This window comes from Engraulis encrasicolus, chromosome 13, assembly GCF_034702125.1.
Source record: "Engraulis encrasicolus isolate BLACKSEA-1 chromosome 13, IST_EnEncr_1.0, whole genome shotgun sequence".
Lineage (NCBI taxonomy): Eukaryota > Metazoa > Chordata > Actinopteri > Clupeiformes > Engraulidae > Engraulis > Engraulis encrasicolus.
In genome coordinates this window covers 16,360,544-16,384,472 of record NC_085869.1, presented here as the reverse complement: position 1 = coordinate 16,384,472, position 23,929 = coordinate 16,360,544, and the positions used below count along the sequence as shown (strand labels likewise).

Below are 23,929 nucleotides of genomic sequence, written 5' to 3'. Positions count from 1 at the left end.
GGGCGTATCAAACCGTAGGTCAAAAATACAAACGGAAAAATACGTGACACGCACCGAATCGGCTGGAGAACAATACCAAGCTGCCTCTGGCATGGCTAACTCAGGGACAACAGTGGCAGATAATTGTTGATATAGAATGTGACATATATAGCTAGTCATAGCTAGTCATTCTTGCTTAGTTCTAAACTCATTTTATTCAAGAAAGAGGCCGCACCTTGCACATAATGTTATCTTTTGCACGGCAAAGTTTCTGCAAATGTATTGTGAATGGTTGAGGTGCAATTGCAGGCACTGACCATAGGGTGGCGGTAGAAGGCCGGGTTGGGAGCGGTGCGGAGCTGCTCGTTGAGTGTGAGGAGCCGATCCTCCACCTGCAGCTCCAACTCCTGCAGCTCCTGCCGCACCGCACCACGCAGACCCTGCAGCTGCTCAGCCTCCAGTCTGGAGAGAAGGAGGAGGGAGAGAGAGAGAGAGAGAGAGAAGGAGAGAGAGAGAGAGAGAGACAGAGAGAGAAGGAGAGAGAGAGAGAGAGAAGGAGAGAGAGAGAGAGAGAGAGAGAAGGAGAGAGAGAGAGAGAGAGAGGAGAGATGGAGAGGAGAGATGGAGAGAGAGAGAGAGAGAGAGAGGAGAGATGGAGAGGAGAGATAGAGAGAGAGAGAGAGAGAGAGAGGAGAGATGGAGAGCGAGAAAGACAGAAAGAGTCGAAGAGAAAGACTTGATGTTACATTATATTACATAATAATTATTATGGCCCTGAGGCAAGGCCTTTGACTGAAAGCTTGGCAAATAAAAGAACAAAAAAGTGTGTAGACATTTTCTTTCAATCTTTTTTTTCTGTATATGTTTGGCACCTTTTAGTCCTGAGTGTAGTGTAATCCATCTAAAATCACATTACATTATTATTTAAATCATATAAATAATCATATATTAAATCACAGAAAAGTGAGACAGAGGACTATATAGAATCGCAAAAGAAAATGTAAAATATGTTTATAGTAAACTTGACATGCTCACTTTGTTCAATTCCAAGTTTTACCAGAAGTTTAATGTGTCTGCTTTCAGTGTGGCGAGTCGATTTTCAGGTGAAGTGCTTGTTAATTGGGCCATATACGTAGACAACAAGCCAATAATCCAAGTACTAGCCAGCTTAGGAATTGTGCAGTGTCTCTATTGGTGCACTTTTGCACTTCAGGCACTATTTTCCAGTGCGTAGGCAATGGCGTATTGATTATGCACTAAAACATAGTGCCCGAAGTGCACAAGTGCACCATTTGAGACACATCATTAGACACACACTCTATTTCAGGATATTCGAATCAATTAATCAACAAGACTGATCTCATTAATACCTTCATTTAATTCCCACCACCTAAGAAAAAATGGCGAGACAGAAAAACTATCTTGTTGCAACGTTCATGATATTTCACATGACCGAGTCTACAGCCTCAGGTGACACTGCCTGGGGCAGCTGCAGTCTCCAGTTTAATCGCTTAGTCAACACTTCACATGAAGTAAACGATCATGGCTAATCATGATCACAAATCCACATATCAATAGTGACTAGACCTTTGGCAATAAATGAGTGGGTTCTCTTGAAGGAGAAAAGGAAAGGAACACAACCTCCAAGATGACCCCGGCCCGATATATTCATTAACACCTTTATTTACGGCACGTATGAAAAAATGGCGAGACAGACTAACTGTCTTGTTGTAACGTTCATGATGTTTCACATGACGGAGTCTACAGCCTCAGGTGACACTGCCTGGGGCAGCTCCAGTCTCCAGTTTAATCGGTTTGTCAATGTCAACACTTCACATGAAGTAAACGAACATGACTAATCATGATCACAAATCCACATATCAACAGTCACTAGACCTTTGGCAATAAATGAGTGGGTTCTCTTGAAGGAGAAAAGGAAAGGAACACAACCCCGGCCCGATATATTCATTAACACCTTTATTTACGGCACGTATGAAAAAATGGCGAGACAGACAAACTGTCTTGTTGTAACGTTCATGATGTTTCACATGATGGAGTCTACAGCCTCAGGTGACACTGCCTGGGGCAGCTCCAGTCTCCAGTTTAATCGGTTTGTCAATGTCAACACTTCACATTGAGTAAACGATCATGACTAATCATCAAGTCAGTTTATTTCCTGGTGCAATTATGAATACACTCGGCTTCATTCCCTGGATACCTCACTGCACTACTTCCCTTGATATTATGGTTTACGTTTTTACATTTCTTTTAATTTAATTGTTATTTGAAATCCAGTACCAATAGTGACTAGACAATAAATGAGGCAATAAATGAGCAGGTTTTCTTGAAGGAGAAAAGCAAAGGCACACAACCCCCAAGATGGATGCAATTACAGTCTGTAAACAAAGGATATTTCCTCTTTAGATGGGTGGAAAAAAACACACAAATGCAAATAGAGTGGCCAAACTATGACTTGCGTAAAAATCAGCTGACTGTAAGTAAATAGCAGTTACTCCACTCCGCTTCACATCCTGAACCCACGCAACACATTCATGCTGCATGAACGATGACCTGTGTTTCCAGTGGTAGGTAATCCGGCTTGACAAGTTACAACCTTGCAGCATGTACCCAACACTGTGTGTTACTGCCAAGCAGTAGAGTAGATGAACTTTATGAAGTTACAAGTTAGTAAGGCAAAAAAGATATAGGTTTTATCTTCAAAGAGCCACATTTTCTAGTAGAACTGATAAAGCATCACGATGCACTTAGAAGCTCCGGGTGCGACCGCAATGGACCCTTAGCTACCTAACAGGAGTGCAGTAGCATGGTGTGTGTTTGCCTTCTGTCTGAGAGACCGATAGGCTTGAGAAATGAGGTCGGCCTGTCAATAAAGCCGCTGTGCTTCAGGAATGAAGTGTGCTCTCTTCTGTCCCCTTGTCTGACGTGTGAGGATGAGGTGTGAATGACATTTCGACCTGTGTGTGTGACCTTCTGCCCCTCCTGTTTCAAGTGCTACTGCTGAACTCATGTAAAAAGTGTACATTCCGGAGTGTACATTCGGACCTCTGCCCTCCGTACAAGCTTTGAGGTCGTGTAGGTCATTGTATGTCGCCCTCTACTCCCTTTAAGTAGAGCTGATATGGTGCGTGAGTGCATGTGTGTGTGTGAGAGCGTGCCCGCGCGCGCGTGCGTGCGTGCGTGCGTGTGTGTGTGTGTGAGAGCGTGTGTGTGCGCGCCTCTCCATACCTCTCGTCCTGATTGAGGTGCTGGTAGACCTGAGACTGACGTTACGGCGTGTGTGTGTGAGTGTGCGTACGTGTGTGGTGTGTGTGTGTGTGTGTGTGTGTGTCTCCTCACCTCTCGTCCTGATTCAGGTGCTGGTAGACCTGGGATTGTTGCCTCATCAGGGCCAGCTCCAGATCCATCATCTGGGTACGGAACACCGCCAGACTCCTCTTCCTCACCTGCAGCTCCTGGAGGAGAGAGAGAGAGAGAGAGAGAGAGAGAGAGAGAGAGAGAGAGAGAGAGAGAGAGAGAGAGAGAGAGAGAGAAAGAGAAAGAGAAAGAGAGAAAGAGAGAGAGAGAGAGCGCGAGAGAGAGAGAGAGAGAGGGAGAGAGAGATAAAGAGAGGAGGGAGACAGAGAGGAAGAGAGAGAGAGAGGGAGAGAGAGAAATAAAGAGAGAGAGGGAGAGAGAGAGATAAAGAGAGGAGGGAGACAGAGAGGAAGAGAGAGATAAAGATGAAGATGAAGATGAAGATAAAGAATAAGAAAAGAAAGAAAGAAAGAAAGAAAGAAAGAAAGAAAGAAAGAAAGAAAGCAAGCAGACAGAGATGCAGTGAAAAAATACTGACAGGTAGAGAGATAGAGAGAGCAACAGAGACACAGACACGAGGGAGTTCAGACTGGTACAATGCACCATTCACATAGAAGTGCATTAACAATATGGAGTGACAAGCATCACAACACATTTAGCATGAAAACATGAACACACACAGAGGGATACAGAGCCACATGGCTATGTTCATAGGCACACAAAAATCCCACACAAAATCCCACAGATCAGTATGATCTCCAAAACAATATTCTTCTTGACTTTCAAGGAAATGACAGCTGCCCTGCGGGCTTAAGCATACGTAAACCGATTCAAGCACTCCTTGTTCCACCGCAGTTTCCATTTAAAAAAAAAAACTTCCCCAAAATAGTCACAAGGGAGCGAAGCTTATGAAATCAAATCCCCTCTTCTGGGAAACTATTCCACTGTTTCTTTTTTTATCCGCAGAGAGAGAGAGAGAAAGAGAGAGAGCGAGAGAGAGAGAGAGAGAGAGAGAGAGAGAGAGAGAGAGAGAGAGAGAGAGAGAGAGAGAGAGAGAGAGTGCAGGAGAGGAAGTAGCACTGGTGGAATGGAGAGAGAGGGGGGGGAAGGGTAAGAAGGAGAGAGAGAGAGAGAGAGAGAGAGAGAGAGAGAGAGAGAGGTGTAAAGTAGGACTGGAGGAATAGAGAGATGGAGGGATGGAGGGAGGCTTGCTAACCTCATATAACGTCTTGACAGAGAGAGAGAGAGAGAGAGAGAGAGAGAGAGAGAGAGAGAGAGAGAGAGAGAGAGAGAGAGAGTGAGTGAACACTACGGCGGCGTCAAGATTACGCAACAGAGAATCGCTGGACTGTGTCGCTTCTATCACTCGTATCACTATCGCTGCAGAGTATGTCAGTTAAAAGCCGAATGCAAGCATTCCAACATTCCCATTGGCTGTGGCGGGCGGCTGTGGCCTATCCGCATCATAGCTCATTTGCACAATATTCGCCTAAACTGTTGCTCAAGTCGCTCAAATCGCCAAATAGTCAGCCAAATCATGTTTGTTTCTTCTCTAGCCAGCGACTCAATACAAAGTCAATTACTTACAGTAAGAGGCTGGAATCGCTCAAGTTGCGTCTGGTCTATTCGTGCTGAGAGAGAGAGGGAGAGGGAGAGGGAGAGGGAGAGAGAGAGAGAAAGAGAGAGAAAGACAGAGAGAGACAGAGAGCGAGAGAGGTGTGAAGTAGGAATGTAGAGATGGAGGAGAGAGGTTGGCTTACCTCGTATAACGACTGGACAGACCTCTGTGGACTGAAGGCATCGGGGGGATTGTCCCCAAAACACGGTGTAGAGCTCTTCAGAAATGACACAAAGAAAGAAAGACAGAGTGAGAAGCAGGCACCCATCCATATCCACACGCACACGCGCGCACACGCACACGCACACACACAGAGTTCCTAAGACATGTGGGTCTCAAACTAAGGACTCCATTCATACCACCAGCTTGCAGATAGTGTATGTTGGAATATGTGCATACTGTACGTGCATAGGCACCACCACATACCTGTGCCTTCGTGTGTACACATTTGTGTGTGTGAGACGGATGCACGACGTGTATGTTCATATGCATGTGTGGCTGTGTGCTGCTGCAGTGTGTGTATTCATGTGTGTGTGTGTGTATTCATGTGTGTGTGTGTGTGTGTGTGTGTGTGTGTGTGTGTGTGTGTGTGTGTGTGTGTGTGTGTGTGTGTGTGTGTGTGTGTGTGTGTGTGTGTGTGTGTGTGTGTGTGTGTGTCTCCGTTTGTACGTGCATTTCTGACGTTTGTGCGTGCGAGTGACTTGTTTGCTCTCAGGGAGGTACAGCCACATAAAAGCGAGGGCCTCCGAGATCAACGCTATCGCTGCCTGTTTGTGCAGGAAGACAATGCAAACACATGTGACTCACTTACACCTGACAGTGGCATGGGCACCAGGATTGTGGTTATCACTCTCAAAATAAAATAAATAAGGAGCTTTCATTTCCCAGACACTGATCAAACTTCCACCGAACTTGTACTGGGTACGTGTAGGAAAAGTATACAACACACACAGCTACGTGCTGCAGCGTAATGTCTAGTCGGTCACAAGATCTGGCTAAGACTAGATCAAGTTTGTTTGTTTGTGTGTGAAAGTGTGTGTGCGTGTGTTCTGCACAATATTTGAACAACATCTGAGGATAACACTGTTGTTATAAACACTTGCTCGGGATTATGTTTCATACCAACAAAAGATCAGGGTTACCGTCTTACATAAACTGGCTTAATTCGTGTTTAATTAAGTTATGATTTAGTAATTGTAATTATGATGAATTATTATGAATAATTTAAGTTAATGAAGTTGTAGCACATGGATACAAAACAGTTTCAGTAGTATATTGAAATTCTTTTGCAATGGCCCATTTTAATAGGATGGAAAACGTACTTAGGGTTACTTTAAACCAGTACTATTGCACCCAAATAAATCAGTCAATCAAATTCATGGGAAACCGAACCATGACGTCAACGTGGACGTCAGAAGGTTCATCCGGGTAACACACAGTCACGTGAGGGAAAGTTCAGAGCCTGGTATGAATGCGGTATGGTATGAATGCGTTCGCAGGTAACTGGTAACTAGCAATGGCACCGGCAGCTACACGGCTGAAAACAGTACCACCAGAGAGAGTAGAGAGAGAGAGGTTCCATTGGCCCATTGTTTCCTGGTTCTATTATTGCAAGGGTTAGTGGGGGGAAATCCCCCTTTAGGCAGACCTAAGGACTGTTCTATTCAATGCTAGGAGTTTTATGACACGCCCCTTTAGGCAGACCGGAACCTGGTCATGTCAGGTGCCCATAGCAACCTATTACATTGGCATATCTCTATATACTTAAAGAATCTCTGATACCACTCACCTGGGCCAGGTTCTGCACGGTACCGCGGATCTCGTGCAGCACCCTCCGGAGCTGCATCTCGGTGCTGGAGGGGGCCTGCGGCGGCGAGGGGGTGTGGACCAAGGGGTGCGGCGCCATCTGCTGGGGGAAGGGGAAGTAAGGCGGCCCCGAGTACTGTGGGTGGGGGTGATGGGGGTAGGGCTGACCGAGGACGCCGGGGGGCGGTGTGCTGTATTGCTGCATACTGTAGGGGGCGCTGTGGGGGTGCACCAGGGGGCTGTAGGAAGGCACTGGGGAACCGAAGCGCCCGTCAGGCTGGGCGGTTTGAGGCTGCTGCTGTTGCTGCTGTGGTTGGGGCATCTGCTGCTGCTGGTACTGCTGCTGCTGGTATTGCTGTGGTTGGGGCATCTGCTGCTGCTGCTGCTGCTGCTGCTGCTGCTGCTGCTGATGTTGCTGAGAGTGGAATAGAGAGCCGTAAGGGGACGCCATGCCATGCATCTGCCCGTAGAGGGCGCTGGCGGAGGCGGCGGCGGCGTTGTTGCTGTTGTTCTGGAACATCCCGGCGCTCTGCGGAGGCGTAAAGTAGGCGCTCTGGGGAGGAGAGAAGAAGAGGGGCGTGGGGGAGGGGGTAGTGAGGCAGCTGGCTGGGGTCGGGGGGGCGAGGGCGCTGTTGAAGGACGAGTTGAGGCTGGCGTGGGGCGACCCGAGCAGACCGGTGCCGGGGATGGTGGTGTTGGGGTACGGCGAACGGAACTGGAACTGGGGCGGCGCGTTGTGCTGCAGGTGCTGTAGTCCGTGGAGGGGTGAGGGAGACGGGGCGTGGGGGTGGTGATGGTGATGATGATGATGGCCCTGGGGGGTCATGGTAAGGTTGGGCACGCTGCTCCAGCCTCCCCCCTCACTCAGGGGCCGGTGGAGGGGGGACCAGTCGTGCTGCTGGTGGTGTTGGTGGGGGGTACCGCTGTAGAGGGATGTAGTGGACATGGTCAGGTGACCGGGCATGGACGGCGGGTACGGGCGAATCCGGCTGAAGGGCATATCCGGCACGCCAGACCCAGACACCTGGTCGGGCGGTCCACCACGTGCGTTAATGACAAGGGTGGATTGACGAGAGCTGGCTTGCCTGCCTTCCTCTCCCCCCTCCTCCTCTACCTCTACGTCCTCCTCCTCTTCATCGCTGCACCCTTCCTCCTTGATGGAGCACACCTCCATGGCCCCCTCCGCGTCCGCGGTGTAGCGGTAGGAGAAGGTGGGCGTGGTGCAGTGCCGGATCGAACCGTGGCCCAGCTGGATGCGCAGGGACGAGACCACGCGGGACGGCGTGAGCAGGGAGGTGGGCAGCGAGTGGGACTTCTGCAAGGGGGCCCGGCTCAGACGGGCCTTCCGCAGCTCCTGGGCCCTGGACCCTGGGCTCTGGACGCCTCCGTCGCCACCACCACCGACCCGGTCGTCGCACACCGAAACTGAGCGTTCCTTGGCCCGGTGCAGCGCTGTGCGGACCCGGTCAGACGGGTTGAGGCGACCCATGCCTCTCACCTCACCATCCGCTGAAGAGGCTTCAGGGCTGGGCTGTTGCATCGTGCTCTCCCCCTTCTCCTTCTCCAGACCTCCAGAGTTCGAGTCCTTAGTGGAGCCTGACGTCGACTCGCCCACAAGCCCAGCTTCAGTGGCCTCCTTTTCTGCACTTGAGCTGGGGTCCGTTGCGGAGCCCAGCTTGTTGGCTGGAGACGGAGCTTCTAGAGGGACAGACAGTTCAAGTTCTTTAGTTTCAGCTAGCCTGGAGAACTGGTGGACGTTGTAGCCAGGTACCTCCAACACCACCTCCTCCTCCTCCTCCTCCTCCTCTCCTCGTTCAAGCTCCTCCTTCTGCTTCTCAGCTAGCCGCTCCTGCTCCTCCTCCTCCTCCACCTCCTCGCTGTGGGTCTCCAGCAAGGCCGGGGTGTCCAGGTCGAAGGTGGAGGTGGGGGTGTCGGTGGCCAGAGGCGTGGTGGCGTCACCAGCGTGGGACGTCACCGTGGTCTCGCTGTCACAGCTGTCCGAGCTCTCCTGGACCTGTTAGCGAAGAGACACGATTACATGGAGGGATGAATAGGGATTATGGGTGGCAATGCTGTTCCAAAAAATGTCTTCAATTGACACAAACATTTAATCAAAATGTCTTAACCCTAGCAAATAAACCAAAGCGTCTCTGATATCTTGTTCTGAACCTTTTGACACCAAGCAACCCAGTCTAACTGGTTTTCAGTCATTGTCCCTCAATGGTGGAATAAGCTACCAGTTGCTAGAAGAGCGGGTCATCCAACTTAACCTTCAAGAAGCTAGTGATTCATCCAAAAATACTGAATCAGAGGAAGATATCGCAAAACACGCCCACTCAATGCAAAAGCGTCTGCTCAAGTTGGGTCTCCTAAGGGGGCGTTGTCCCCTACTTCTTCTTCTCTTTTTGAGGTGTTTGCGCAAGACGTGCGCTACTGCCATCTACAGCGCTAAGGGGACTTCATTGATTCTCAACCTCAGGAGTGCGTTTTAATATGCGACCTTGCCTCCTCCACTTGCGCTTGTCTCCTCGTCCCGCCTCCTGGCCCCTCCTCCGTGGAGAAAACAATAAAGTTTCCCAGCTGTCAGTCTAGCCACAACAACTTTTGAGGGACTGTTTTTCATTCACCATCCCAATTGCAAATGGGAAAAAAGACTCTACAATTGAGCTTTTGCAAGATACTGAAATATAATGCTGTTGTCAGTGATGTCATCATGACGAGAAGCAAGTGGAGGAGGCAAGTGGAGGAGGCAAGGTTGCATATTGCAACGCACTCCAGGACTCCGAAGTTCTCCTAACCGAAGGTCTCCTAAAGGGGCGTTCACCCGACATTAAGTGGATACCGGAAAAGAAACAAAATGACTCTTCTTGTTAGATTCATCTTCTTTGATTCATCTCTTCCGAAAGAGCTTCCTTGCATATCGTAACTAGCTAGACTCATCTCTAAGCATTGGGTACTAACCTGCATGACACTTTATCGGCCATTCACTATTGTTTTCTGCTCTCTATCTGTTCTAATTCACTTGGATACTGCTGTACTTGAATGTTCTCCTTTTAAGTCGAGTCTGCTAAATGTAATGTAATATAGTTCTAATGTAAAAAGCAACCCATTCATAGCTGTGCATTTGTTTTGGCTGCCATGCCTTTCCTGTTGTGTGTTGGTCTCTCTTCTGCTAGCATTCCAATGACCTGGCTCAGATGACTGTGGGAGTGGCCTAATTGGAAACACCTGATCCGACAATCAAGCACGGGTGGAAAGCTCTAGGGTCAGACTGCTCCTTCTGTTGAGGATTTATTTTCAAAAGACACCTTGCTATTGCCTCTCCTGCCTGCCTGCCTGCCTGCCTGCCTGCCTGCCTGCCTGCCTGCCTGCCTGCCTGCCTGCCTGCCTGCCTGCCTGCCTGCCTGCCTGCCTGCCTGCCTGCCTGCCTGCCTGCCTGCCTGCCTGCCTGCCTTCCTGCCTGCCTGCCTGCCTGCCTGCCTGCCTGCCTGCCTGCCTGCCTGCCTGCCTGCCTGCCTGCCTGCCTGCCTGCCTGCCTGCCTGCCTGCCTGCCTGCCTGCCTGCCTGCCTGCCTGCCTGCCTGCCTGCCTGCCTGCCTGCCTGCCTGCCTGCCTGCCTGCCTGCCTGCGATTTCTTTGTGTAGCTTTGTGATTCAGATTTGTGTAACTTAATGTTGGTTAATGTCTCGTACTGTGTTTAACAGTAATAAATGCCACAGATTGGGTTGACTTTTAAAAGTGTCTTGCTGTGTGATCTACTTGAATAGGATTCCAAATGACTGTGGTCTTACTTTGTTATCACAGGATTCCAAATGACACTTAAGAACTAAAGGAATGCTCAAACGACTTAATTACCTTCAAGTAGTTAGCGGAGCAGTCAGTGGAGGGGTCTTCAGCAAAGCCACTGCTGTCCGACTGCTGGCTGGCTGTCCTGAGGAGCTCTGCGGACACAAACAAAAGAAATCCATCACGTTGAATAAATTACCTTGGTATAATACTCATGAACGGCGTGACGTTTTCCATGTGCGTTACGCCCATTTGTGGGGGAAAACAACCCATGCAAGCCAATTGGTGATGTTGAGGTTTAATAAACGAAAGATACGGACCTGTAGACTAGCGTTGTTCATGCGCAACATGCTGAAAACGTGTTGCGTTGCTGGCTTTTCAAATAATATAGCCAACCAGCCGTGGCTGAAGCATGGACTGTGTTCATTTAGACAAGCCGATGTCGCATGTAAGTTGATGAGATATTCGGTTTGTTTTCACCCATAAAGGGGCGTAACGCAAATTTACGAGCAAAGTACCCAGATGGCCGTTCATGAGTATAGCAATAAGTAGGAGGCGCACTGCAATATGGTCATTGATAATAAGAAAAACAGGATGATGGCCAATGTTTTCATTCACGTTGTGTGTGTGTGTGTGTGTGTGTGTGTGTGTGTGTGTGTGTGTGTGTGTGTGTGTGTGTGTGTGTGTGTGTGTGTACGTGTGTGTACGTGTGTACGTGTGCGTGTACATGTGTACGTGTGTCTAGATGCCTGGAAGTAAAACAAACAGGCTTTTGGTATCTGAAATGTTCTGAATGCACTGCACTCTGCAATCTCTCTACTGAATCTCACTGAGGTGATAATCCACATAACTTTGAGGATAAGCTCAAAGACAAAGATCATATTTAAGACAAGGGGGAAAAAATCCTCAAATTACTTTCTCATCTCATTGCTGCGTCACTCTTATGCAACCCTACTAAGGACCATTGCAATTGTATCATCATAAAAATATTGAGTAAAATGAAAGATGGTGTAATTGAACTGTCAACCTTGATGAGCTAAATCAGTGTTTCTCAATGGGGGCTCTTTGGCCCCCCAGGGGACATTAGGGAGGCCTAGCGGACCGGTGAGAAGGATACAGCCGAGGGGTGGGGGAGTGGGGGTTGGGCTGCTCAGTTGCCATTACGGGGCATTAGCCTATGATATTTTTTCAGGCTTATGATGAGGTCAAGGGCCATTGGGAGGCTTATGGTGAGGTCAAGAGGACGCCGGGAGGCTCAAGATGAGGTTAAGGGGCCGTTGGGAGGCTTATGGTGAGGTCAAGAGGACGCCGGGAGGCGTATGAATAGGTCAAGGGTGCGTTGGGAGACTTAGGGGTCTTACACACTAGGGCGGTAAAGCGCCGCGGAATGGCCGAGATTTTTACCGGCGTCGGTGAAAATACATTGAAACATATCTGTCCTTATACACCAACAGGCGGTAGTCGGGCGTGCATTTGGAAAATTGAACTCGAGCGTATTTTTCACGCCGGCGACCGGCGGTATCTCATTCAAATGAATGGCAAGGTAGCACGCTAGCTTTGGCTGTGGGGGGGTTTTGAACAGGACTGGCCGCGCACGCCGGCGCTGTCAGTGTGAAAGGCAAAGAAAAACACACTAGCCGAAACTAAGCAGAAAGACCGCGTTTGTCCCGCGTCCGTTCCGCGTCCGTTCCGTTCGGCTTTGGTATGTTTGACCGCTTATGAGGTCAAGGTGCCATTTGTTCAAAGAGGGTTGAGAACCACTGGCCTAAACGGTGTAACTGGCCAACCAGCCCACAGCCTTGCTGATCACAATTATACAGCACTCTGACACTTAAGGCTAAAACCATAAACCACAGATTACATAAATCACAGAGCAATAAAAATCGTCAAAAATACACTGAGCGATAGCCTCTGAACCAAAAAACGAGACTGAGCTTTCCATTCACAAAGTAGTGGTGAAGCACGCACACAGCTGACTGGGTGTGCTATTAAAGTGTTATTATGTTCAGCGGTCTCCACATATCAGATGAGAGTGTGAACCGTACGCATGTATTTGAATGTTTATTATTCTGAAGAGCTGTACTGTCAGTGCAAATAAGGACCACAAGGGGGCAGACTTGCATCACTTCTGATTTTCCAGAGTTTGGTCGGTACCAAGGGGGTGTTATTCTAACAAGGGCAACTGAGAGGGCAACTGGAGGAACGATGCTGAACCCAATGTACCATGAGAAGTAACAACACCAGCAAGGTCGTTCTGCCCCCGAGACAGAGAGAGAGAGAGAGAGAGAGAGAGAGAGAGAGAGAGAGAGAGAGAATGTGAGCGAGAGAGAGAGAATGTGAGCGAGAGAGAGAGAGAGAGAGAGAGAGAGAGAGAGAGAGAGAGAGAGAGAGAGAGAGAGAGAGAGAGAGAGAGAGAGAGAGAGAGAGAGAGAGAGAGAGAGAGAGAGAGAGAGAGAGAGAGAGAGAGAGAGAGAGATATTTAACTGGTGGTCACGCAAATTTAATAGACGTGACCGGTGTTCTTAGCAGCAAATGTTCTGCATTATAAAGACCCCGGGCTTAACTCAATCCCCCAATCGAGAAAAGAAAGTCGTCTGAATGTCTGCTCTCACTGAAGTAATCAAAGACTTGGGGCCACATTGTTTTGGAAAATGGCAGAAGGAGTGAATTAGCTTCAAATAAAACTGTTTAAAACTTGTTTGTCAAGGACAAAAAAGGCAAAAAAGATACACAAAAAAACCTCAGGCACTGAGTTTCTGCAGCATCAAGGAACATCATGGAACATCATAGGCGTCACCCCTTATTTACTCAGAAACGGATAAATATAGACGAGAGAGGATGGAAAGTTATCGATAGTGTACGTGTGCAAGCAGGTGTTTGTGCGTGCGTGTGTGTGTCTGTGTGTGTGTGTGTGTGTGTGCGTGTGTGTGTGTCAGTGTGTGTTGAACCAATAGCAGATAGGGTTGCGGACAGACGACATTCCTGGAATATCCGGCACAGTGTTTGCAGTGTGTGTTTGCAATGTGTGCATGTGTGCATCTGTGTGTATGTGTGGGCATGTGTGCATGTGTGTGTCTGTGTAACGGATGAGCAAGTTTTACTGCAGGACAAACTCACCGCTGCCAGCTCGAGAAGTGCTGCGAGTGCCAGGCTCGTCTTCCTGCAGCTGCGGACGGACACACACACACACACACACACACACACACACACACACACACACACACACACACACACACACACACACACACACACACACACACACACACACACACACACACACACACACACACACACACACACACACACACACACACACACACACACGTGCGCGCGCGCACAGACGCACACACAAACACACACATGCATACAAAATGAATACTTAAAACACTTAACATCGTCCTCCTAGTACATTGTAAACATTGTAATTGCTTGTGAGATGCATTCAGAACAGAACCAGGGTGAACCTACCTAAACTTGTTTTCTGCTTTAAATAACACAAGTGCTATGTCAGGAAAGTTTCACACCTAATCTCCCAATAACAAAAGTATTGATAATTTTAGAAACATTTCATCTTACTCAACACTCAATTAGGCTATAGCAACAAGTCTAAGCAACAAGCTTCTGTCGTCATCCAAACTACACAACGTTGAAAGCTATTGTGGGAACATTTTCTTTTTCGTCACACATGACAATCAAACGGTCCAATGCAACACAACAACAAAAAAAACATCTTGACACATACCGCAAGGCATTAGCGAGACAAAAACCAACCGCTGTCGGTCGCTCTGGCCTATTCTCTGGGGCAAAACAAGTTCCCGAGCCTCTCCAGTATTTTTAGCTACAGTACATGTCAGGACTGTTGGCTTTCTCACAATGGCGTTGCCACAGTGATGCTGAGGGAGATTACTATGGGATGTGGGAGTCTGGGAACAGCCCTCCTCCTCTGCATCCGGCGTGGGTGGTAGCTACTGCGACCTTTAGCACTTAACCCCAAGGACTAGTTTCAAAGTCAAAGACTAAACAAACAAAAAAATAAAAACCCACAAAAACAGCAATGATTCCATGTCTACAAAAGTTGAACCAATAAAAAACATGGGTCATGTACACTGCAAAGTAGAATACAGTACAGCAACTTTGTTGATCCCCGGGGGATGCGTATGCTCATAAGGACTGCAAATACGTTTTTTTTAAGACTAATAAAACTATCCACTGAAATTCTTGTCTTGTTAATGTTCAATAAGTCAGTGAACAATTTACAAAACTGGAACCTCCTTTCAACAAAGCACCTGTTAAGTGGTCTTGGGCTGAGTAGACTACCCAAACAAAAGGTTACCCCAAACACAAGACAAACACTTTTTTCAAGTCTTTGCATCAGGACTAACCAAACGAAAATTTACCAGACCAAGGTACAAAACAGGTCGTGGTTTTCTCACTTCAAAATTGTTGGGATACACCTCAAAGTCACCCAAATGCAAAACAAATAATAAACTTGGGAATTTGTTAACCTCATTCATCTCGAAGGACTCTTGGTTTATCGACTACCAAAATAAAAAAAATACCACAGACGCGGAGTCACAAAACACCAACATTATTTGAGTACTAGAGTGCATTTCTCGAAAGCATGGTTGCTAAGAAAGTTAGTTTTAAGTTAGCAACTTAACCCTTTGAGGAGTACCATCACAAATATGTGATTAGAATTTTGCCCAAATTTTGAGTTCTCATTATGATGTCATAATGTCTTTGCGGGATTTTTAACACAGACGTCTATAGGAGCTGTAGAGTGTTCCATTAAAATTCTAGAAGAACCTCTAGAAATTCCTTACTCCTCAAAGGGTTAATTGGATGCAATGCAATTTCTCATTGGCAACCTACCAAGTTACTGTAACTGGTTAGCAACAATGCTTTTGAGAAACAGGGTCCTGGTTTCTTTACCTCGTCCATCTCAAAGGACTCGCGGGCCTGTGGGGAGGTGCGGAGGTGCTCGAGGAGGGGGTTGGGGAGCAGGTTGCTGCTGGGCTCCTTGTCTGGCGTGGAGGTGATGGCCTTCTGGAGAACCTCCTCCTGCTCCTCCTCCAGGGGACCCCCGCCGCTCTCCTCGGACACCCCGCTGATGCTCACCCGCACCGGGGACTCCAGGCCCACCACCACCAGGCTTCCCTCCACCACGCATCCCTCTGGAAGCTCCATAGTCTGGGGCTGTGCTTGGCCTTGCTCCTCCTGTCCCTCTCCTGGGTTGTGTGTTAGGGGTGTGCAAAAAAAATGTTAGGACAATGCATTGCGATACTTGTTTTCACGATATACTGCAAAATGCCGATTTATGGCAATGTATCGTGATATTTATTTTCACAATATACTACATCAATTAATACAAACCGATTATTTAATAATAACAAAATTGAATTGGGCACTGGTTCATTTTGTTCAGTAGAGAGCAGGCAATATTTCTCTTGTGGATGCTCTCTCCCAAATGCTAAAATGCTTAATAAAAGGAATTGACATGAACGCTACACATCAGCTGACAAATCACCTGCCTTTTCACACATTTACTTCAGCAAAGATGGCTATCATATCGCAATAGTACACAAATCACACTACATCGTGATAGAATCACATCGTGGCATGTGTATCGTGATGCGCATTCAATGGTGAACCCTTTGCCAATACCCACCGCTAGTGTGTGTTGCAGGTTTAGCCGCGAGGCCAGCGGTGGTGGAGTGCGGAGCTTCTCCATTGCTGCAGGAGCTCTCTGTACTCCCCAGTAGCCCCTCCTCTGTGACGGTGGCCAAGGGTGGCGAGTCCTTCTTCCTGAACACCTTCTGAGGCTTCAGGTCAACGGGGCTGCTTGGGTCTTCCGCAGTACCAGTACCGGCTCCCACACCGACGTCAACACCCAGGCTGCTGGGGTCAGAGTTCGTTGTCATGGTGACCGCAGCAGCAGCAGCAGCAGCACCACCACCACCGCCGCCGCCGCCACCACCCTCTACTAGACTCCCACCCCCGCCCTCAGGCGATGCGCCGGCGAAGAGGTTGTGGCGCGTGACGCGTTTCTTGAGGATCTTGACGGCGTTGAGGGTGGAGTTCGAGGGGGTGCGGGCTATCGGAGCGTGCTCCTTGGCAGCCCCGCTTTTGTCTTTGTCCTCGGGTGAACTATCGCCACCACCACCACCAGCCTCTCCTGCTGATGCTGCTGCGGCTCCGCCCGCGTCCAGGCTGGGGTTACCGATCTTCTGCACCGGCAGGCCCGACACCTGGGAGTAGAGTGACGAGAAGGCGTTGGCCACCGTGGTCAGCACCTCGATCTGCCGGAAGCGACCTTTAAAAAGGTAAAAAAAGACACATGTTGAAAGAGGAGCTAACCGGTATATGTATCAGATGAAAACGGCTACTCGGCTACCAGTATTTTATCAAATCAAATCTCATTGCATTCAAGTCCCATTGCACTGTGCATAATGATGAAGGTTTCTATTCTATTCCAGTGAAGATTGTCATTCATCCAGGTCAGTTCGCAAAATGCCTTCTTCTGGGAACGACGTGAATAAAGACAAGAATCAACAAATCTAGAATACTGTAAAAAAAAAAGATGTATGGCCCTGCCGTGGCCTTACGGTAGGGCACTGGGTTACTACGCCGTTGACCCGGATTCGATTCCGGCCTGGGTCATTTGCCAATCCTCGCCCTTCTCCCTCTCCCACTCACTTCCTGCCTCCTCTCATACTGTCCTGTCGAAATAAAGGCAAAAATGCCACACAAAAAAAAAATATATATATAAAAAAATAAAAATAAAGAAGCCGTCTTTGACGTCTTTGAAGATCGTCATTCATCATGGATTCCTGAGAAGCTAAGCTGTAAACAACGAGACTCCAAGGAGACGCTAACTTGTTTACGACTCTTGAGGAAAAGCGATATCAAACCATCTCTCTTCAAGATTAGTCAGCATCAACTTCTGCCCTCTTAAAACAAACAGCTCAGAAACTATTCTTTAATAAAAACAAAATACCTCTCCCCACCCTAGAAACACACTCCTCGCTCCTTGTCAGTTACAGCTGCTTCTCTCCAGGCCATAACATCTGATATATTTAGCTCCAAGGGATGATTAATGCGAAGCGGTTTGAGAAAGATATCAGATCATACAGCAGAGATGAAGATACAATACACAACAGCAAAAAAGGTGGAGGAGGATGGAGGAGGAGGAGGAGGAGGAGTAGGGTGGAGGAGAAGGGAGTATGCCATCTCTATTTGGCCCATGTTTTCACAGCCTTACAAGGCACTTAACACTACAGACGTTAAGGCAGGAAGACGAATGTCATGTAGATATGAGGAGTGTGTGTGGGGCGGGGGGTGGAAGGAAAGAATAAAGGAGCACACTTTATCTCCGCTGAAATGCATGTTAGTGCGATATGACATGCTGCATTAAGCCAGGCTGTCGCGGGAATTTATCACTCTTTCTACAGACGTTTTCCTGCTGCCGTCGCTGGAGCTAACTGAGTCAGCAAGAGAGACGAACAGCGTCGCTCGGAGCGACAAGGCAGGGAAAAGAATGCGCGAACATCTCATTTTAGATGAAAAAACGGAACCTTCATACTTTAAGCTTTTGAAAACTTGGAAGCGTTCAACTTTCAAGCGAACAAAAACAAACAAATCATATTATTTTTTCCCCTGTGTGTGTTATCCAAAGCCAAGAAAAAGACACATTCTCTGTACTGATCAGATGAGAGAGAGGCCTGACAGACGATGGTTTTCAAGGGGAGGGAAAACAGGACTTACATAAGCAATGTCAACAAGGGTTATATGGCAGAGCCAGAGCCAGAGCCAGTGTTGCCAGATTGGGCGGTTACCCGCCCAATTGGGCTACTTGGGATGGCCATCTGCGGGTAAAAGCGGGAAAAATTGGCCATTTGCCGTTTTTTTTCCTGCAGTTTTGTGCCCATAGACATTAATGGAACTTGTTGAAATTGGGTAGAATTTACCGCATGTTGGCGGTTTTTGAGAACCTTTTGGGCGGGATTTGATCTGACACATCTGGCAACACTGGCCAGAGCCAGAGCCGCGCACCCCTGGGCCGGATTCACACACTCTGGGCGGCCCTCTATGATCCAGCTGCTTGAGAAACGTCACCACAGGCGATGTGTGACTGTGTGCGTAATGTGTGTGTGTGTGTGTGTGTGTGTGTGTGTGTGTGTGTGTGTGTGTGTGTGTGTGTGTGTGTGTGTGTGTGTGTGTGTGTGTGTGTGTGTGTGGCAAATGTGCAATGTGTGTGGCAAATGTGTGCATTTGTTCATGAGTGTGTGCATGTGCAGTGCACGTAGGCATTTATGTGCGAACATACAAATGACATGACATGACGTGCGTCTCGTACTGTACAGTACAGCATGTGACATGTGCATATGTGCACGTATGCAACATGCAGATGGCAAATGTGTGTGCGCATGTGTGTGTTCAAGATGTGTTCAAGATGTTTGATGTTTCACTTGTGAAAGCAGATCAGCATGCAGCGGCCTAAACAACAAAACAGAACCACAACTGCCACTCAAGGTTTCAGCGTTAGCCTGCCTTTACAACTGAATTCACATTTCATCATGTCACAGTTGAACACACAGCATTAGGGCACTACTATTTGCAGTATTATTGGGTTTAGTGAAAGTGAACACTGCACACAAAGAAATTGCATTTATGCCTCACCCGTGCAAGGGGGCAGCCCTCAGTGGCGCCCCATGGGGAGCAATGCGGTGGGACGGTACCATGCTCAGGGTACCTCAGTCATGGAGGAGGATGGGGGAGAGCACTGGTTGATTACTCCCCCCACCAACCTGGCGGGTCGGGAGTCGAACCGGCAACCTCTGGGATGCAAGTCTGACGCCCTAGTTTAGTAGTACATGGAGGATCCACCTTGTCATGCATGAAAAGTGCAATTTTCCCAGTCTTACATACTGTATCCTCATACTTGTGAATGGGAAGTATATATTCTGGAAATAAACTACCAAAGCATATTACAAAGTGCACCTTTAAGTGTAATGACAATCAACAGGCACAATTAGTTTTATGTGAATGTATAAATGTCTCTCTATTCTGGCTGGGGAGAGTGGTCTGACCATGTAAAGCTAATTTCAGGTGCATTCCAGCTATCAAAATTATTATTATTTTTTTTAACATAATTTGGCTAATTACATTAGTAGGCCTCATGTTTTCTTTGACAGAAATAGACAAAAGTCCATTTTTACAGCTTTGTCTTGGATACAAGAAACACAAAACACATAAGATTAAGAAAGCAGCAGTAACCCATATCTTAATCCTATGATCCAGTGGTCCATGTTGTTACTATTATTACTATTTTGCTACACAAATTGTTCCAATGTATTAAACTGTTATTCGTTGGCCAGCAATATAAAATGTAACCAAAAAGATTTCCCATAACCATCAGGTTTATTGATGATGAGGTCGAGACAGAAACACCGTAGGCACACATGCACACGCGCCCACACAGGCACGCACGCATGCACTCACTTGCACACGCACGCACGCAAACACTCACACACACGCCTCATCGCCCCTGCCTGATTTTGGTCTTGATACTCACACATCGATTAGCCTGCTACCTAGTATCAACTGTAGTGTTCTGCCGCGGTATGTTTGCTCAGCATGTCATATTTATTGTACTGCTTGCCATGTGTTACACCGTCTCATGTTTGCCCTGTCAGACAGTTGGTGACACACACAAAGATGTGGTGACACAGTCAGGGCTGGATTAACGCACAGGCTAGATATGGCTGCAGCCTAGGGCCCCCCACCTGCCAAGGGGGGCCCCGGATTGACCAAAAGTGAAAAATTGCACAATTTTGCAAAGCAATATTGAAAAATTCATTGGTCATGTTGTGTACAGTTGGTATACATGTTATGATTAATTCCTAGCTGACAATAATGACACCGTCTATGCCAATTTGTCACGAAATTTGCCCTCCTCCGGTAGTCCCCACAGCAACCTGTAGCCTAGGGGCCCCAAGCCTGATCTTAATCCGGCCCTGTACACATGCTCAACGTCATTCTGCGTCGTTATGTACATTTCATGTTACGTCGGTTGCACCACGGTCCTGGCAGTAACACAGCTTGTAAATTTCACTATGTCAGAGTTCTCTTCGCTATACGAGCTGGGAGACAATAAAAGCGCCTCTTGACGTGACCTCAATTTAAATTAGGACACTTGACCTACCAACACAGCAAGGGCCAATTTAGCCACCATTTGCAGGGCAAGGGAGAGTTGAACTCTGTTATGCACTGGGCACCTTCCCTATTTTACGACATGATGGATATCCCCGCCTTGTTGCAACACTTTAAGCAACGACAACCTTCATTATGGAGCCCTACAGAAAGCGGATGTTCACTTATATGAACTGTAGAGCCCAGAGAAAGCAAGGACGATGACAGTCTTTCTCAGAAGATGAAAGTTATCTCTCCCTCCCTCTCTCTCTCTCTCCCTCAATCTAACTCAGTGTCTTTCTACAGGACAGTCAGGCACTGTATGCTCTTCTCATCCATCTCACTCTTTCTCTCTCCCTCCTTTTGTCTCAATCTCCCTAGCCTGTCTACCTTTATGCAGTCTCTCTCTCTCTCTCTCTCTCTCTCTCTCTCTCTCTCTCTCTCTCTCTCTCTCTCTCTCTCTCTCTCTGCCATATCACTCTCTCCCTCTTTCTCTATGCCATCTCTCTCTCTCTTTCTACTCCATCTCTCGCTCTCTCCCTCTCTCCCTCTCTCCCTCGCTCTATACCGTCCCTCGCTGTCTCTCTGACAGATGTGCTGTAAGCACATACTGCAACTTATTTGTCAAGGGCACTGGATCCTTCTAGAAAGAGTTCATCAGAACTCAGTTGCAGGGAGAGAAACAGAGGAGAGCCAGACAGCATCTGCAGAGCAGGGATAGGGGAGAGACAGGAAGTGTTGAGGCCAGACAGGACAGGACAGGACAGGGGAATGATTGACATTAGAGGGCCATGAAAAACCAGCAGCCTCAGCGGCATTGGAGGGGGTGGGGGAGGGGGAGTTATGTAATCAGGCATCGACTCCCACACTCAACGTCCTACTCCCCAGCCCTTAACACACACACACACACACACACACACACACACACACTCACATGTACGCGCACGCACAAACACCAAGCCCCCCAACACATATGTCTCACACATAAACAACCCCCTTAGCAGCCTCACACACACACACACACAATGAGCCCCACCGAGCCCACCCGCCAGCCCTTAACACACAAAAAACTCACCCCCCCACCCAAGACATACTGTACTGAATGTCGCACACATAAACAACCCCCTTAACAGACACACACACTGACTCACACACACACAGGACGGCAGGGCTTTTGGGGCTGCTTGTGTGGGGACCCCGAGCCTGTAAAGAGCCTCCAGTCTCTTCAGTTCACACTGCTCCCACAACAAGCACCCTGCTCCTGCTGCTCCCGCATGCTCCCACATCCTCGTATTCCCCCACTACACTCTCTCTTTCTGCTTTCTCGCTATTCCTCTTGCCCTCTCCCTCGCCCTCTCATTCTTGATCTATATCTCTATTTTTGTGTTTGTGTTTCTTAATATTTGTTATTCCACCCCCCCCCCCCTCTCTCTCTTTTCCTCCACTCCTCTCTTTCATCCCCCTGTTCCTTCCTGTCCCTCTCGGGGTCGGACTTGATTTGTGGCACCCTCTCCTCTCCTCTCCTTTTGTCAACTCTCTGCCAGTTTTGACTGCAAGAGGGCCCGGCCTGCTATGCAAATGTGGAACACAGCTTGGGGACTGGCACCGGCCACACAGTTTGGGGACTGGCACCGGGCGGCCACACAACCCCACTGCCAGCCAGAACAGAACGAGGGAGAAGGGAAGAGAGATGAAGGAGGAGAGAGAGATGGAGAGAAAGAATGAAAGAACAGGGGGAGAAAAGGAGAAAGGAGAGAGTGAAAGCGAGACACAAAGGCCGATGTGTGGGGAGAGAGGAGGTGGGAGAAAGAGGAGAGAGAGAGAGAGAGAGAGAGAGAGAGAGAGAGAGAGAGAGAGAGAGAGAGAGAGAGAGAGAGAGATAGAGAGTGCGAGAGAGAGAGAGATAGAGAGAGAACGATACTCAAAAGCGAGTGAGAGGGAGGGAGGGCGGGTATTGTGAATCAGGTCTCCCCATTCCCGGCTGGCTGTCGTGCCACACTGTGGACCCAACAACACACAAAGGCTCTCTTGTGCTGTTTAGGCATCTAGTTCTCCATCGCTCTCGCTCCCTCTCTCTCCCTAGCTTTGTCTGTCCATCTCTCTCTCTCTCTTTGCCACTATCCTCCCCCTTTCTCTCTTCCGCTTAGAACAGTTCACATATCCATCTCTCTCTCTCTTCCGCTTAGAACAGTTCACATATACATCTCTCTCTCTCTCTCCCTCTCTTCCCCCTCTCCCTTTGTAGATTTGTCTGACCATCTCTCTCTCTCTTTGCCACTATCCTCCCCCCTTTCTCTTCCTCTGACTTAAATCTCTCTCTCTCTCTCTCTCTCTCTCTCTCTCTCTCTCTCTCTCTCTCTCTCTCTCTCTCTCTCTCTCTCTCTCTCTCTCTCTCTCTCTCTCTCTCTCTCTCTCTCTCTCTCTCTCTCTCTCTCTCTCTCTCTCTCTCTCTCTCTCTCTCTCTCTCTCTCTCGTTCTTTCTTTCTTTCTCCCTGTCCATTTCACTCATTCTTTCTGTCTCTCTCCCTCTGTCTCCCTCTGTGTCTCTCCCTCTCTCTCTCTCTCTCTCTCTGGTCGAGGTCAGTGGTGTACGTGGGCTTCTGGGAGTAGTGTGGGCCTGCGGGGCCAATAACAGGCTGATAATGATGTGGAGAGAGAGGAAGAGGAAGTGGCCGGGTCCTGATCTGATCCCATGCTGGGTCATCTCACTGACCGGCACAACACAGTCACACAACAAACACACACACACACACACACACACACACACACACACACACACACACACACACACACACACACACACACACACACACACACACACACACACACACAACAAACACACACACACACACACACACACACACACTCACACACACTCACACACACTCACAACAAAACACACACAAACACAAACATTTACACAAGTTTGTACTTACACAACACTTACACAAGCACGCATCACTCCGCTGACAGTTTTGGCCAGGCAAAGGGCAAAGTCATCTGAGCGACCAGAGCGAATTTTGACGATTAAACGCAATCTCAATCTAATCGTAGGCGAATTCGCTATGACGCGGTTCGGCGAAAACTGATTGGAACAGTCATATCTCCGAATGTCCCAGTCTGTCAAGCCAGAGCCGTTATGTGATTAGCTGAATCAAACATGTCAATGCTGCATCTGGAGCGAATACAGCGAATTCAAGGCGAAACTTCTTCTGCTACCCACGCTACCAGGCAG

General features: G+C 48.3%; 1 protein-coding gene across 7 annotated transcripts in view; it reads right to left on the bottom strand.

The window, feature by feature from the left end:
* The window catches only part of itprid2 (ITPR interacting domain containing 2), a 72,381-nt gene that overhangs the window by 7,988 nt on the left and 40,464 nt on the right, over nucleotides 1–23,929 (bottom strand). For all 7 annotated transcript variants that reach the window (XM_063213252.1, XM_063213256.1, XM_063213255.1 and 4 more), the window contains 8 exons: nucleotides 16,172–16,816; nucleotides 15,436–15,731; nucleotides 13,621–13,669; nucleotides 10,573–10,658; nucleotides 6,702–8,732; nucleotides 5,055–5,129; nucleotides 3,337–3,452; nucleotides 297–441 (listed from right to left, as the gene is read on the bottom strand). In XM_063213252.1, coding sequence (XP_063069322.1) covers nucleotides 297–441; nucleotides 3,337–3,452; nucleotides 5,055–5,129; nucleotides 6,702–8,732; nucleotides 10,573–10,658; nucleotides 13,621–13,669; nucleotides 15,436–15,731; nucleotides 16,172–16,816 — 3,443 coding nt within the window. The remainder of the gene's footprint in view (nucleotides 1–296; nucleotides 442–3,336; nucleotides 3,453–5,054; nucleotides 5,130–6,701; nucleotides 8,733–10,572; nucleotides 10,659–13,620; nucleotides 13,670–15,435; nucleotides 15,732–16,171; nucleotides 16,817–23,929) is intronic.